General features: G+C 40.9%; 1 protein-coding gene across 1 annotated transcript in view; it reads right to left on the bottom strand.

Annotated features, from left to right (window-relative positions):
* The window catches only part of PHRF1 (PHD and ring finger domains 1), a 22,108-nt gene extending 12,564 nt beyond the window's left edge, over window positions 1-9,544 (bottom strand). Inside the window, exons 1-7 of the mRNA XM_010017177.1 lie at window positions 9,454-9,544; window positions 9,002-9,124; window positions 7,291-7,526; window positions 6,261-6,344; window positions 5,152-5,273; window positions 2,025-2,122; window positions 1,344-1,516 (exon numbers count right to left, since the gene is read on the bottom strand). Coding sequence (XP_010015479.1) covers window positions 1,344-1,516; window positions 2,025-2,122; window positions 5,152-5,273; window positions 6,261-6,344; window positions 7,291-7,526; window positions 9,002-9,124; window positions 9,454-9,544 — 927 coding nt within the window. The remainder of the gene's footprint in view (window positions 1-1,343; window positions 1,517-2,024; window positions 2,123-5,151; window positions 5,274-6,260; window positions 6,345-7,290; window positions 7,527-9,001; window positions 9,125-9,453) is intronic.
* Between the last annotated feature and the right edge of the window lie 6,092 nt (window positions 9,545-15,636).

The following is a 15,636-nucleotide window of genomic DNA, read 5'->3' as shown; positions in this document are numbered from 1 at the left end:
TGAGGTGGCAAGGAGGTATAAAATAAAATGATTTGAGGTTCAAATGAGAAGCATTTGTGTCACCAAGCTGCCAGTTAAGCAATTATATCACCTACTGACTATCGTATTATGGAGAACATGGGCTCAGATTTAAATAGGGGCAGTTTAGGTTAGATACAAGAAAGAAATTCTTTACCGTGAGGGTGGTGGGGCACTAGAACCGCCCAAGTAAGTTGTGGCTGGACCGTTCCTGGCAGTGTTCAAGGCCAGGTTGGACAGAGCCTTGAGCAACCTGGTCTAGTGGGAGGTGTCCCTGCCCATGACAGTTAGAGCTAGATGATCCTAAGGTCCTTTCCAACCCTAACTATTCTAGGATTCTCTGATTTTTTTCTAGAAGGAATTTTCTAGAATTTCCCTTATTTTATGTCAGATCCTACTCTTCCTTTCAAAAGTTGCAGAATTCCACATGCTTCCACCAAATTCAACAGCAGCATGAATGAAGAACCAATTAACATATTACTAGTCACATGAAGGTTATTTACAGGCTCTGCTTCTGCACTAAGTCACCATGTGCTCCTGTGCAATTTAAAGCCTTTTATATTTATGCAAGTGATGGGTAGAGTGCTTTGGCAAAGACAGAGGGCAAAGCAGGCTAGAGATCCCAAAGTTTGAAAGTTCTCAGTTTGTAGCATTCTAGTTACCTAAAGGACGGTAATTATCCCAGCCAACAGAAACATCCAGAAACAGCTGCAGAAATTTTCAGTGAATAGTTCAACGAGTAAAGGATTTGAGGGACCTTGCATATTTGGGATACTTTCTTGCACAGATTCTCTGGAGCCTATTAATGTGGTTGAACTCACACTGCGACACCACTGAGGTCACTGGGCTTTTTCTCTTCAGTAACAGGCTGATTTTCACAAACATAGAAACCTTAAAAATACTGACATTTTTTTCTTCAGTTTGGCTGGTGCTGGCCAACAGGTTCTACTGCTATGGGAAAGCGGATAGGACAACAAACAAGCCAATACACAAAAGTCAAATAAACATGCCCTATCTCCACAAAAAAGCATGTTAAAAAAACCAGAAGTGGTGCACAAAGTGTGCGTTTACAGCCACTAGAACTAAAGATACAATTTTGCTCATACCCGAGGTAATAAAAATGCAGATTAAGAGGAAGCTACTGCAGATTTCAAGATAAAGAGTTTTGGTCATGTGCTGCACTCAAATTGCACATGTTCTACATTTCAGTTTAAAACAACTCCACAACTGCTAGCCATTGTGCTTTTTTTCACACAGCCAACACAGAGCTGAGATACTTAAGAGGGGACTTATTTCAACTCTCCCACAAGGTTCTTCCAGAATACCTGAATCTGTTGGGCTGTTGTTATCCGGTTTCTGTTCACTGTTGCCCTAACTCGTTCGCTCTGCCGAGTTCTGGCGATAGCTCGGGTTCGGGCGTGAGGGCGTAGCCTGCTGGTGGTAGGAGTAACATCAGCCATGATGGCAGCAACCTCTTCATCACTGACATGATCTGTGTCTTGAAAGAAAAGATGCTTAGGTCACTTGTCTTTCGAGAACTGAGAAGTATTCCTTTTCTTAAACCAATCACCTCCAAAGGCAGACATTATCCTTTCAAGACGAAACGAGCACAGACACTGCTGCTTAAGACTGTTGCAGAGAGAGAAAGAATTTTCTGCCTGACAGAAATTGCTGCTACCTTGGCAGTCTCAGGTGAGAATACTAACAAGGTCTTTCCAGTGTAATACAATGCAGTTGCACTAAGATGCTGGGCTTGCCTCATGAAGGTTAAAGAATGCATAAACTTCACAGGTTGTAACTGCAGATGAAAATTTCAATAAGCAAGATCCTCTTATTAGTAAAGAGTTTAAGTCAACTTTTGAACCTCAAGAGAGAATACCTATCAAAACAATTACTTAAAATAGATAAAACCACAGGTTAAACAGCTCTTCAAAACAGCACATGCTTCACATCGTTTAACTCAAGAGAAAAATATTTACTTCGACTGGATACCACAAAACTCTTACCTGCAGCAGCACTGACACCCATGGGGGCGCAGGCTGGGCAGAACCATTCATCTACAGGAATTTCACTCAGAGGTGGATTAAGGCATTCCATGTGATACCTCAAGGTAGGGGAAAAAAAAAAAAGAAAAAAAAAAAGGTAAAATAAAAATCAGAGAATGTGCTCCTTTCCAAGGGAAGAGAGCCTTTTACTTCTATCCACACACTGCATAAGGCAGCCATATTTTCTGAAGTTTGAAACTATGGTCTACACATCTGCTTCTACCAACCTCCAGAGAAACGATGCTACCCGATAGTTATATAAAGATCTTCAACTCTGGGTGATATTTTGATCAATAAAGCTCAGAAAAGTGAGCATATTCCCCCTCGTTGTTTGGTGTATCGCTTGCCATTTGAACCCAAGCTGAAAGAAACGTGCAGAGACAAAACTGACGGTGACAAAGAGAAAGGAGAGATGTATTGAGGTGTTGGGGAGACAAGAAATCAGGAAACAATATCAGTTCCTGCAAACCAACATAGCATTAGCCTTACTGGTACTTATGAACATTTTATTTTGCATGACTAGACAAAGGTGAAGTGGAAAGCCTTGTTACATTGAATAAATGCATTGCCTCCCCTATACACCTGGCATAATGAAGACACCTGGTGATAAGGATGTTTGCGTAAATGCACAAACCACGTTGTAGAGCTTTAGTCAGACTGGCTTCATACAGCTGCTTGCAGGACTGAAGACTAAACACACTGACTTCCAAACACCACCTGAGATGTGCTTGTCCTTATCAAATCTCAAATGGAAAGAAGAGGGTATGATGCTCTTCGAGGCAGGCCTTTTGAAACTATTTCTACCCAAAAAGCTAAACAGAGAAGCTACCCAGGAAAGCCTCTCAACATTACCCGACTTCAGCTCTGTAATTTGTTTTCAGCAATTAAAGCCCAGCCAAAGCAATATATATTAGTAGCACAGAAGTTTTAAAGCAACTCATGTTCCTGCTAGAAAGAATTAAAACAGATTCTCCAAGTAAATGAGATGAAAACCAAGTGCACAGACCAAGATCCCAAGGCAAGGAACACAGGGAGACCACAGCCTTAAGTAAGAGTTTCAGATTCAAATTAGCAACCTTTTCTGTCACCAACTTTGTACTTTTTCTAAAAAGCTAAACCTTACTGTTATTTCTGATGTCATACAGTATTTAACGTTGATGTAAATAAAGGAAAAAGAGCAAAGGTCTCTGTTTCACTTTCGCATGCCAAAATTCACTGTCTGATAATACATCTCAGTGCTGACCACAGAGAAAAGAAAAGGAAGGAACATCTGACACATTAATACAATTTTATAGCAATACAAAAAAAACAAAAAACCCCACACAGAGACTACAGCTGTTTACCAACTTCAGATTGTCTTTCAAACCTGTTCCCAACCATGTTGTGATAAACTCAATTTGCAGCTTAACTGTCAAAACCACCAATATTATATTTATACTAAAACATATTAATTGTCAATATAAAAAAAAACAGAGTCTCATGTTCTTCTTGCATGAAAGACTATGCACTGGCAGGGTAGATTTTATACTCTTTCAGGGACTTGAGATGAAGTTGAAAAATTATGTTTGCAATAAACCATTACTTTAAAATTAGGGTAGCAAAGTATTTTCCTTCTCTGGGAAAAGAGAGTTTATTTTCCAACTGCCAGCTACCAGGAATGAGATCATTTCTCCAAAGCAGTATTCTGACAAGGAATATTGTTAGATTCAGGCCAAAGTCATGACACAGGTACTTGTAGCAAGAACTTAACTATGTACCTTTCAAATGACCTCTGGGAGTTCTGATGTCATGTTATGACCTATTTGACAAGCAACGACTTTCAGCCCTAAAACTTTGGACACTGGAGAGCCTACTGCAACAGCTATCTAGAGTTCCCTGGATGCTCATTCCCTCAGGTTCATTTACTTGCATTCTTGCACCCACCTGCTCAGAAGCACAAAGACTGAGTGACTAAGTGGTCTGGCCAGGACTATTTGTGGGGCCAAGAGACACCGGCCACCAAGTTCTCAGGGCATCTCTTGGCTCTGTGACTGACAATGAAGTCCAACTGATTTCAAACTTTTCCTGTACCTTCAAGTTATGAACAGATGCTTCCGGGGCGGGGGTGGGGGAATAGGGGAACTACTGTATCTGTAGCAATACCCTAGGTTCAGATAAGGCTTATGAAAGTCCAGAAAGACCTGAAATACATGACTTCAGATAAGACCACAAAACACTGGTTTTGGTTAAGTGTTCTGATGACATGCCTAACAATATTTAGCATTCCTGATTTTGCCTCTTCTCCCGAAGATGAATCAGAGTATATGGACTGTAGAGAACACAAAGACAAAACTAGACTTACCAGATCTCCAGTTAGTTTGCTAGAAGTATTTTTTTAAAGATTACTTTATGTATTCATTGCAAGCAAGTATCTCTCTTTGTTCAATGGGTAACTTTTGACATCACGAAACTGACAATGCTGCAAGACTGATTAAACAGTTTAAGACCTTTAAATTCTAGCAGAAGACTATAGGTCTGAAGTTGCATTCAAGTATCTTGATGCTTCTACTTAAATATTTATTTTACTTACCAGGGAGGGGAAAAACACATTTAGCAGAGACAGAAGTAAGCAAGAGTAAGGACATCATTTAGTAACTGCAGCTATAAAGACCTCAAAATTTCATGACACTGTGAATCTTAAGCACTTCTCCTGCACAGCGCTAGTGCCCAGTCAGCTGAGATAAGTCATGCACTCTTTCAAAAAGACATAAAGGATACATGTTTTTTACCCTCTATGCACCCAGATTTTTGTGTTCATCCATGCAGTATCTTCATCACTTGAAGGTATGGTCACCTGTTTCAGTGGCCTGCAGCACCGATGTGTGCAGGACTCTCCACATATATGCTGCTAGATGACCAGAAAAGGATCCATCAAATCATGGGGATGTTTGCACTATACGCATACAGATACTCTGGCCACATGGTGAGCTTGAAGAAAGCAGCAAGGGACAGCCTACAGCCCAGATAGTGCCTGTGGACCAAACACCGGCCAGCCCTGCAGTGCCATCTGCAGTCATGCAGGTGCTACATTCGTTTCAACCTTTCTTACCCTGCATCACAGCCATCACACAGCAGCAGGCGGTCTTCACGGTCACTTCTGCCACACACCTCACAGAAGGTTGGGTCATCCTCTCCATAATTACCCTGAAAAATCGTGTTCTCAACAGGAATCTAAATAAAAGAGGGATTTACATTTTATGAGGAATGTGGGACTTTTTAAAACACATTGTCACACTAACAGTACCTGCAACAAAATCTAAAAGTGAATGAACCAAAATGGCAGTTATGTACTAGAACCTTCATTTAGTTCATTCAACCCATGTAGGATATGATCAAATGCTTGAAAACATCTACTTGAACTTGTTTACTGTCAGACACCAACAACTACAGAAAACTGCATTTCAAGAACAGGCAAAACCAAAGTTCCTGATAACATCAAAAGGAGTCAAACTAAAAACAAGACAAAAGAAGAGAGCAAGCTTAGCTTTTTTCCTCTCTAAACATATGATTCAAATGTTAATTTGCATCTCTGTTAAAACATTAACACTTAATAATAAACCATCAGTTTATGAAAACAGAGCAACAAATTCATAAATGTCCCCTGAAAACCAACATGTTTCTGATACTAATAAAAAGCAGTAACAACTCTTTAGCGTTCATTCATGAAAGACTATTAGCACATTCAACCCGTGCCTTTAAGAGCTCTGCTATTGCCTTCTGTCTCTTTCCAGTCACAAGCCCAAATGATACATAGTACAGCTGGCAGCAAGACATAAGATAGAGATAATGCATAACCTAAATTATTCCTATTCATATTACAGCAGCACTTGCAGTATGGAGGGTATTTTCCCCACATAGACAGGCTTATCAATGCATAACAGCTTAGAGTCAAATGTCCATTATGCAAAAGAGGCAGCTATGAAAACCACCCTTTCTGCCATCAGACATGATGCCACACTTCATCCACACACAGTACTGCAGGAAACGTAGTTAGGAAAAAGAAGAATCATAACAGTTCCTTAAAAGGCAATCTCAAAATAGGAAACAAATAAAATACATCCAGATACCAAATATCAGATAAATGTGTTAGAAGTGTAAACCTTTAAATAGGTATTTTATAGCAACTGACCCTGTTGTTTGCTACAGCAGAAAGCTTACCTTTCTTAAGATTTCACCACCAAAATGTGCCCGAATGTTAATGTTCCTAAAGAGGATTCGATCCACTGGACAGGAGTTTGCATTCTAGAAAGATTTAAAAAAAAATAAATAAATTCTTAAACAGTTAATAAGCACATCTCTTGATTCAATTTCTAAAAAGGACATCTTCAATTATTAATGCAATAAACATTAATGCAGTCATCATTTTAACAGCTACTGGGCTTGATATTTTAAGTACTTAAATCCAACTTATCTGGTTTACAACCAACCCATTGCATCAGAGAAAACATGCATTTTCAGAAAAGCATTCATAATACCGAGGTTAATTAATTATTATTCAATTGCCAAAGTAACATTGAAGTTCTTCCAAACATTGCCTAGAAATATCGCTCATGTACTAGGGCATTTTCTTTCTTTTGGATGAATGAGCAAGTGGGAATGGCTTACAAATATGTTCATTAAGAGTGATTTGTTTACCTAATTAATTACCACTGGTACTGCTGTGTGCACAGTAAGTTTTGTTGTAAATCTCACCCTGGTTTATGATTATGGGAATTACACAGTTAGGTTGCAAGGAACTCTAGCTGAAAACTGAATTCCGAGCAAACTGCTGATTTAGCATTCTCTTATATCTCTTCTATGTTTAAATATCCACTGTCACAACAGACCCCCCCATCCAACGGTCACTACACAGAATTCAACAAGATATATACAAAGAAATACACAGAAAACCAGTATTACTGATGTCTTGACTTGAAAAAATAAGTTTAGATGGCGTAGAAACACACTTGCTTATGAGTTACAGCTTTCAGAGAACCCAATAGATCAGTATGGGTACAAAACAGATCGACACTTGACAAACATGAAACCTGCCAAATGGAGCAGTAACCCAAGTCTGTGTAAAAAAGCTTAAGGAAGCAAATATAAATATTACAGTGTTTTGTTCTCACTGCAGAAAAACAGCACGATCAGAGGGGAAAGAGCACAGCACACCAGAAGGCCACAGGACATCAGGAACAAAACAGCTCACCTTAGACCACTCCACGATACAGTCCAAGCAGAAGTAATGGGAACAGTTCTCAGGAGTCCCAACAACCTGATCCCTAAACGTGTTGAGGCAAATGGGGCAGTGTTCACCATCCTCATCAGAGGAAACGCTTGCTCCATTTATGTGTGGGTCTACTTTCGGAGAATCGGTCATTCCCGCTCCACTGGCCTCAGTTTCTTCCTCCTCTTCCTCTTCATCATCATTATCATCTTCACAATCTTAAGAAGTTAGAGATGAGAAACAGCTCTCGCTGCTGCAGTGCTTCAGCAGTGAGGGCAGAGGGGGTGGGCAGGTACCAGTTCACAAAAAATTCCAAGTAAGCTTATTTTATAGGGCTGCAAGGGCAAAGCACAACTTCCCAAGCTTGAGGCAATAAGGTTTGCTGTTTTCTTTTTTCCTAAATCCCTTCACTAAAAAGCAATGGATTACTCTGGTGAAAAATAAAGCCTGATAACGTGACTAGTCTTGCAAGAGATTAGAAGGACAGACAGCAGAAAAACAACAGATTATCAAAACAACAGGAGAGTAGGATATGTCAGGCTACCACTAAACACTGAAGTTAAAAAATAAAGTTATAAAGTTATCATATATCCAAATTTTTTATTATTTTTTTTAATGCACTCCAGAGGACAAGAAGCAGCAATACGTTGATCTGCAGAAAAACAGATTCAAGATTTCACCAGTAAATCATGATTTTAAGAATCAAGAGATCTGGGGGCCTAGCTGGAGACTGCTTAAAGAAAGTTGGGTTTGAATATAGTTAATTTTAAACACTCGGCACACATTGTTGAAAGGTGTTAATACTTTCTGTGCAAAATACAGAAATGTCTGTTAGTCTTTCCCTAAAACCTATGAGTTAAGTTGACATTTTCAAGAAGCAGTGAAAAGTTACCTAAAAAACACTCTCACTTATTTTATTTTTTTTTTGAGGGGAAAGGGGAAGTGTTGTTTTGTCTTTTTTGTCTTTTCTATTGACTTCTCCTGTCTGGACATAGCAGAAAATTCTCTAAATGAAGGATTAATAGAGCTTTTTGGCACCTGGCATCAAGTTTTTAGTCTGTGTTCAAATCAGCCTAACTAGTAACTTGGAAAACTGTGCTCTTGCCTTCCCAACAAACTTTAAGATGTGATAAAAAACTGTTTTTGTCTATTCAAATAATAATTTGAGTGCAGCAGTTTCAGAAGTACATCATCGAGAAAGTACATTTTCAGTAAAACTAACAAATCCAAGTAACATCCACACTGCCTTTCCAAAGGAAGATTAGTCTTCTTCCCTCCTCCCTAGGCTTGAAGCAATAATAATTTATTTCCAAAACTCCCCACCACAACATTCACTTTAAAGCCCCGTGCCAAAGCAAACAAATGTGGTTTTCATAAGTGAGAAAACAGCATCAGCCATTGCTGCAATTCTGGCTTTTTTTTTCTCCTCATGCTGGGACAGAGCTCACTCCTACTGACTATAACTACATCACTTTGGCTAGCAGATAAGTCTTCATATATAAAAATGCTTTAAGAACTTAGAAATTGGGGAATGTTACTTGTTTATTACTGCAGGATTTAGGCATCAGCCTGACACAGCAGCATCTGTGGATTTATATTTAATGGTTAATTTTTGGAGGAAAAGTTTCCATACCACTCTTCCTCCAATTATTAAAAAAAAAAAAAAAAAGCCTGTTAATGTTAACAGGCTTACCTTCTAATTCTTCATCTTCACTTTCTTCCTTGTCCTCCTCGCCTCCCTCTTCCTCAGTGTCATCATCTTCTTCCTCACTTCCAGTATCATCTTCTGAAACACCACTATTTCCACCATTGCTTTCTTAAAAAGAAAAGAGAAGAAGAGAGGAAATATCTATTTGATGCAGACAGACAGAACAGTGAAGGTCACACCGGAACTCCTGTTCGGGATGTTACACATAAAGTGAAACCCCAATCTTGTGAGTGTTATCAAAGCTGACTGTTCTGAGAAACTAGAGGGAAGTATGCCAGCAGTTTGAGATACAGAATTTAGGAAGCAAATCAAAACAATTCTTGGGGAAAAAGAAATAAATGGTCACTAACACATCTTTACTTCTCTTTGGAGGTTAAACTAAATAGGGTCTCCAACCTAAAACTAGAAATGTGCACACGTAGAGAGGCTCCATTTACCTGTTTCACTGAGGAGCGCAAGACTCTGTCTTTTGCTCTTGCCTAGTGCAGCATTCTTGTTTATCAGTTCATCCTGGCTGTCATCATCCATGGCAGGACATTGGAAATTGGCTCTCTGCAAGAAGGCAGACTTCAGTGAGGCAGTGCACCACCTACACAGGCAGAGCAGGCATCACCCCAGCAAAGAGCACCCAATGCATCTGTAGAGTCGCAAACGGTAGAAGGGATAGTGCTCTACAGCAAAGGCTCCTTGCACCACTGATCAGTTTTCCCAGTTTCAAGTCAGAGGTGGCTAGAAGTAAGCAGTTATCATTATGTGAAGTTTCACACCCCTACTGAGCTAGACGAAACCAGCTGCTTATGAAACTCAGTTTAGGTACAAGATTCAGCTTTACCTTGGGCTCCTGGATGACGGAAAAAGTTATAAGCAGAATTCCCCACTGAAAATAGGAATAGAAAACCTGCAAACACCAAAACCATCCATCCTGTGGACTAGCAACAAAACACAGAGCTGAGAGGGATCAGAGGCCCTAAAAGGATGACAACATGTGTGTCACATCAAAATACTCTGTCTTGACCAATTAAAAAGAAACAAGAACTGTGTTCAGCTCTGGGGCCCCCACCATAAGGAGGACATGGACCTGTTGGTGCATGTCCAGGAGGCCATGAAGATGCTCTGGGAGCACCTCCCCTATGGAGACAGGCTGAAAGAGCTGCGGTTGTACAGCCTGGAGGAGTCTCCAGGAAGACCTTAGAGCACCCTTACAGTACCTAAAGGGGCCAACAAAAAAGCTGGAGAAGGACTTTTGACATGGGCCTGTAGGGATAAGACAAGGGGGAATGGATTTAAACTGACAGAGGATAGATTTAGGTTAGGTATAAGGAAGAAAATCTTCCCTGTGAGGGTGCTGAGGCACTTGCACAGGGTGCCCAGCGAAGCTGTGGCTGCTCCATCCCTGGCAGTGTTCAAGGCCAGGTTGGACACAGGAGCTTGGAGCAACCTGCTCTAGCGGACGGTGTCCTTGCCCGTGGCAGGGGGTTGGAACTAGATAAGCTTTAAGGTCCCTTCCAACCCAAACCATTCAATGTGTCTATGAAAGATTACATATTTTAGGTATTTTTTAAAAAGGGCCTTTTCACAGCTCTGTCACAAAACAAGAGAAGTCTCAGATCTCACAACCATCATCCCACAGAAAGGAGGAGACTGGATTTGGTGCTTATTAATGCAATCACATTAATTGCTGTGCATTAGTGCACACTGGCAATAAAACTGACAGATACTGAGAAATGCCTCATGATCTAAATTCATGACAATCAAACCACAGCTTTTAATACATAACACTACAAAGCGTTAAGACAGACAGATCCCTGCAAGCTGCTATAAGCAAGTAATGGAAAAAATACAACTAACTGACACTTACAAAGCTAGATATCATATCTCAATACAAGAAAAAAAACCCCTGTATTCTCCAACAAGCACAGCACAGAAGTTTCAATCAGGTGCTCTTCTCCCACTCTGCTTGCTCCACATTACACATCTTGCATATTAAGAGAAACTTTGGAACAAAATGTTATGTTTTATTCAAGTGCTCTTGATCTGTATCTTTACTTGCACACTCCCTTTTTAAGCCACGTAGCACAGCTCTGCACTTAAGAGCCTTAAAAATGTAGACTTCACTAAACCAGACTAAACTGCAAATGGAGTCTTTGGGAAAAAAAATAAAAAGCTAAAAAGAAAAAAAGATTGAACCTCAACACAAGCAACTTCCTGGTAAAGATTTCTTGCAACTTCAGGAAGAATCTTGACTAAAAAGAGGTTTAAACTTTTAGCTGAATTTGTGGCTGTTAATACGAGTGTGTTTAAAAACAGTTATGCTGGCTGAAAACATGCAGACTCATCAAAAGCCAGAGACTCCATGATGTAACTTAAATAAATAAATAAATAAAAATAGGCAGAAACACTGAATTTTTCAAGTTTCGGCAATGCATACATATGAATTATTCAAACTGAAACTCGATTATATAACGGCCTCCCAAAAGCTAAGCTAGCCACAGCAACGCAAAACTCATGGTGATGTTACAGCCAGGATACATAAGGGCAGTCTGTCAGTACCAGTCCCACAGCAGGGCAGCAGCAGGCATGTTTGTTATGTGTGAATTTACATTGTGTATTTAGATTTTATGCAGAATCTCTGCCTGTGTCACTTCCTCATTGGCATGCATGCGAACCCACCAGAGTGGGTTGCTGCTGACCCATCACTGCCTGAGCCACTGAGGACAACAGAGACCAACGAAAAGCCACTGTGGAGGTAAAACCATGGATGAGCCTCCACTTCACTACCACAATAACCTTCATTTCCCAGCTCCCTAGTTCTCCTTAAAGCAAAGCAATCACCACAGTGAGGAAAGGATCTTCTTATTTTTAAAAAGTGATTCCCACAAACTACAGTTCTGACCAACATATGCTTAACTGCATTGCCAAACAGCATGTGTTTCTTCACTGCTGTGGAATAAAACAACTATCCGTGTTATTTTTGCCCTGCTGCCCCATAGAAAGATATCCTTTAAGTACAGAGGCAAACAAATCAGCACTTGTGACTTGACAATCTAAACTGACATATTTATGCTGCAAATGCAAGCTTGTACTTTGCTCGGGGGCAAAACTCAGAGTTAAGGAAAATCTGGTATCGCAGCGAACAATTCAGTCTTCAAATCTTGTCAGTAAAGAAAAAGTCTGGTTTGTGGATAGTTGGGAATAGACAAAGAGAAACCAAGAGAGAGGAAGGAAATTTGAGATTTTATGAACATTACAGATCTTACTTTACAAACAACCTTTCCCTAACTGGACAGCTGCTCTTAAAAAAACAAACAAACCAACCAACCAGAAGGAAACCCAAGTTGATTATACACCTCAAATGAGAGTTTGTTCTCTTATTTTTTGAAAGCAATAAGCAGTATTTCCAAGTGGGGTTTTTTCTTATGGGAGACATTTCAGACAAATTACCACTATGACATACATTCATGATGTACTTCAGAGAGCTCATCCACCTGTATAAAAGCCCAGCTTTCATTCCAGCACTTACAGCATCAGAATTCTTCCAACCCCCCCAAGCTAGAATCAGTAGATACAAAATATATAGGAAACATTTATTATTATTATTATTATTATGTAAACCAGGAAGTTTGGTTAAGGAGGAGACTGCAGTCATTCCTCTGAGGCAAACCTTAACTATGCACTTCTGTAACACAAAAGCCTAGACTGCCAAAAAGCAGCTGGTTATCCCTGAAGGCCATTTGATTGAGGCAATTACAGCTGCTTTCACTTTTGGGGGTACCAAGGAACTGCCCTCACTGCTGTACCCAACAGCTTGCTGCTTGGTCACTTGGAAAATCCAAAGTGTGCAGTACTCTGCATACAGCCTTTCAGCAGCAGAGGCTCTCACATCCACTGATCCTCTCACCTGAGAAGATCCCACTCTGTGAAGACCCTATTCAGAGTAATTTAGGATGTGTCCCCAACAGGCAGCTCGCAAACACAGATGCAGGATAACCCCGCCAGAGATCCCTTGTCTTTGGGCTCAATACCACTAACGTAAGACATCACTGCTTATGGCAAAACCCACTTCAATTCCCTGGGCAGGTGCATCATTCACAGGTGTGCAGTCTGCACACAGAACATTCAGTATTTGAATTACAGGCTGCACACTACATCTGCTAAAGGCAACACTGTACTCCTCCTTAACATTCCCGTTTTCAGATCCTCATTTAGAAGAGCCCCACAATATTTTAATCAAACATTAAACCGAAAAAAACCCATGAATGCATGGCAGGTGTTTGATCACTTTACATGCACCAGCGCTTTTCCCCAGCTCTAGGTTCCCTTCACAAAGGCACAGCCTCACTCAGGCCTGTGGCATTTGCACTGAGCACTGTGCGCCTCCTGCAACACAGGCTCTGCATATACAACATAAGCCTGGGCTTTGCTATTAAGACAGATTACATTTTTACATCAAGCTGCCTTAAGCCATTTTAATTGTACAATCAAATAGCAATTACAAATACTTTCTTCAAGTTGTATTAGTAACAGGGTTTTCTGCTGGCTTTAAGAACGGAGAAGATTGTGTCCTCTGGAACAAGCATTTAGCAAACAAGCACTTCAGTAAACATTCAGTTTTTGAACTACAATCCTTACGCATACTACAGATCAGTATTTTAACATACTTTTGGGCATGTTCCAGCTAGAAGGCAAGCGCAGGTTTCTAACCATAAGAGGAGCCATGGCCTGCAAAACACACTCAAGCTCTGTGTCACTCTGACACGAAGCCGACGGAGCCGCCTACAACAGTGAGCGATTCTTCCAGTCACGTGTGCCTTCCTTTCCAGCACCAACCCCTTTCCTCCATTTCCAATCTCTTACAACAGTGTCTGATTTTCAGAAACAGAAGAGCTCCTAGACAAGACATTTACTTTAATCTGCTTGGGTAACGTTTAGGATTATACACAGGCAAACACCAAGTCAGATGGATCTTCTCACAGGGTAGTTTTGAATGCTGGTCTAATTTCATGTGCAGTTACTGAACAGTCATGTTACAAAGAGCAGTTATAACTAAATTTAAGTCTACTAAACATTCAGGCACCTGAGCTTTCAGTTCTTGTTGACACATCTGCTTTATTTGCTGGTTGGTTTGTTTGTTTTTTTTTTTTTTTGTTTCGGCCCCTCTGCAAAACCACTGTTGCACATCAGAAAGCATTTGGCTTTGTTTCCAATTTCACAGGCTACATCGAAAGAATGTTGCAAAAATCATGGTTGTAGCTGGTTGGAAAACATCTGGATACGGTGTGACTAGTATCTGCCATCACCACGTTCCAAAGGTAAAAGTAAGAGGAACCAGGCAGGGAAAGTATTCAAACTAACAAGTTTCCTACAGTTTAGAGCCATACAGTGCCGTGCTCTCATGCACAAGGGAGCTTTAAAAAAGTCCTCCAAATCAAAACTTAGATCTGACTTTCCCCTGTTTAAGTTACAAAAGATTAACTCTTAAAAACCACTGTCAGAATTGCCCATGCAGCAATTTAAATAACGGATGTACATAAGAACCTAGCAGATAAGGTACAGAAAATTAATCCTGGGCTAGGTAAGGAAGCTCTCATCTTACCCCATCCTAGTCCTGCCCTAAAATGTAGCCACCCTAAATTCCAGGATTGAAACTGTTCATCAAAGCTTCCCCAGGAGCTGACATGCATTCCCCACTCTTCGGGAGTGTACGTACGTTTGTAATGCAAACAAAGCACAGGCTTTGCAAAGGCACTTTTGAAGTGCAGCATTGTACCCCGAAAAGCAGCTGGGTGTTTTGTACCTCTGTATTCAAAGCAGCAGCCAAGCTCTATGCAGTTCCCGGCCTGCAATTCCCTGAAGCCACTGGATCCGTTTCCAGATGGGAATCAAACACTCTCCAATGCTGCACATCCTCCTCTTTCTAAACAGGCTTCTTTTCTTAGGAAGAGCCACCTTTACTGGCAAGTTCCTTTTCAGCATTAGTCTTTCACACCATTCCCATCTTTAACTACAGCTTTCCCTGCTGTTTATGGGCTGTGGGGAAAAGTAAGCCAAAACACTGCACTTTTATGTTTTGGAGTTTTTTTTGTGCATTCCCATCAACAAAAGGTCTCAAGACCTACTGACCTTCAAGAAAGGTAATAACACAGCAAACACCTCTGCAACACACCACCAATGCATCCATGCCACAACCGGCAGGAAGACAGCAACCAAGCCTACAGAAAGCTCAACACCTGACTGTTACTGAACACGGGGCATACAACGAACGCCGCTGGTTACACAGCTTTAAAACCTGCCAGTAAGCACAGGTCCCTCTAGGCAAAGCCTTTAAGCCCAAACACGCTTTGCAATAAGTTAATCTGTGTTTAAAAAATGCTCGCACAAAAAACTCATTTCTACTTGTTAGCCAAGAGGCCAACTGACTTCCCTGCAGAAGGCTGGAACCGCTCGTAACTTCTTCAAACACACTCACGCGTGCAGCACAAGCAACGGGAAGGGAATGGAGGAGGACGCCAAAAACGTTTGGTTTTATGCAGCAAATCTCCGCGGCACCAGAGGAAGCTGCTGTACAGCTCCGGATCGCTCCCCAGTACAGGGCCGCCGCGCGGGCCCTCCCCGCGCAGAGG

The sequence above is a fragment of the Nestor notabilis genome, unplaced genomic scaffold, assembly GCF_000696875.1.
Source record: "Nestor notabilis isolate BGI_N333 unplaced genomic scaffold, ASM69687v1 scaffold28270, whole genome shotgun sequence".
Lineage (NCBI taxonomy): Eukaryota > Metazoa > Chordata > Aves > Psittaciformes > Psittacidae > Nestor > Nestor notabilis.
The sequence above is the reverse complement of the archived record's forward strand: the minus strand, read 5'-3'. Positions and strand labels throughout refer to the sequence as shown.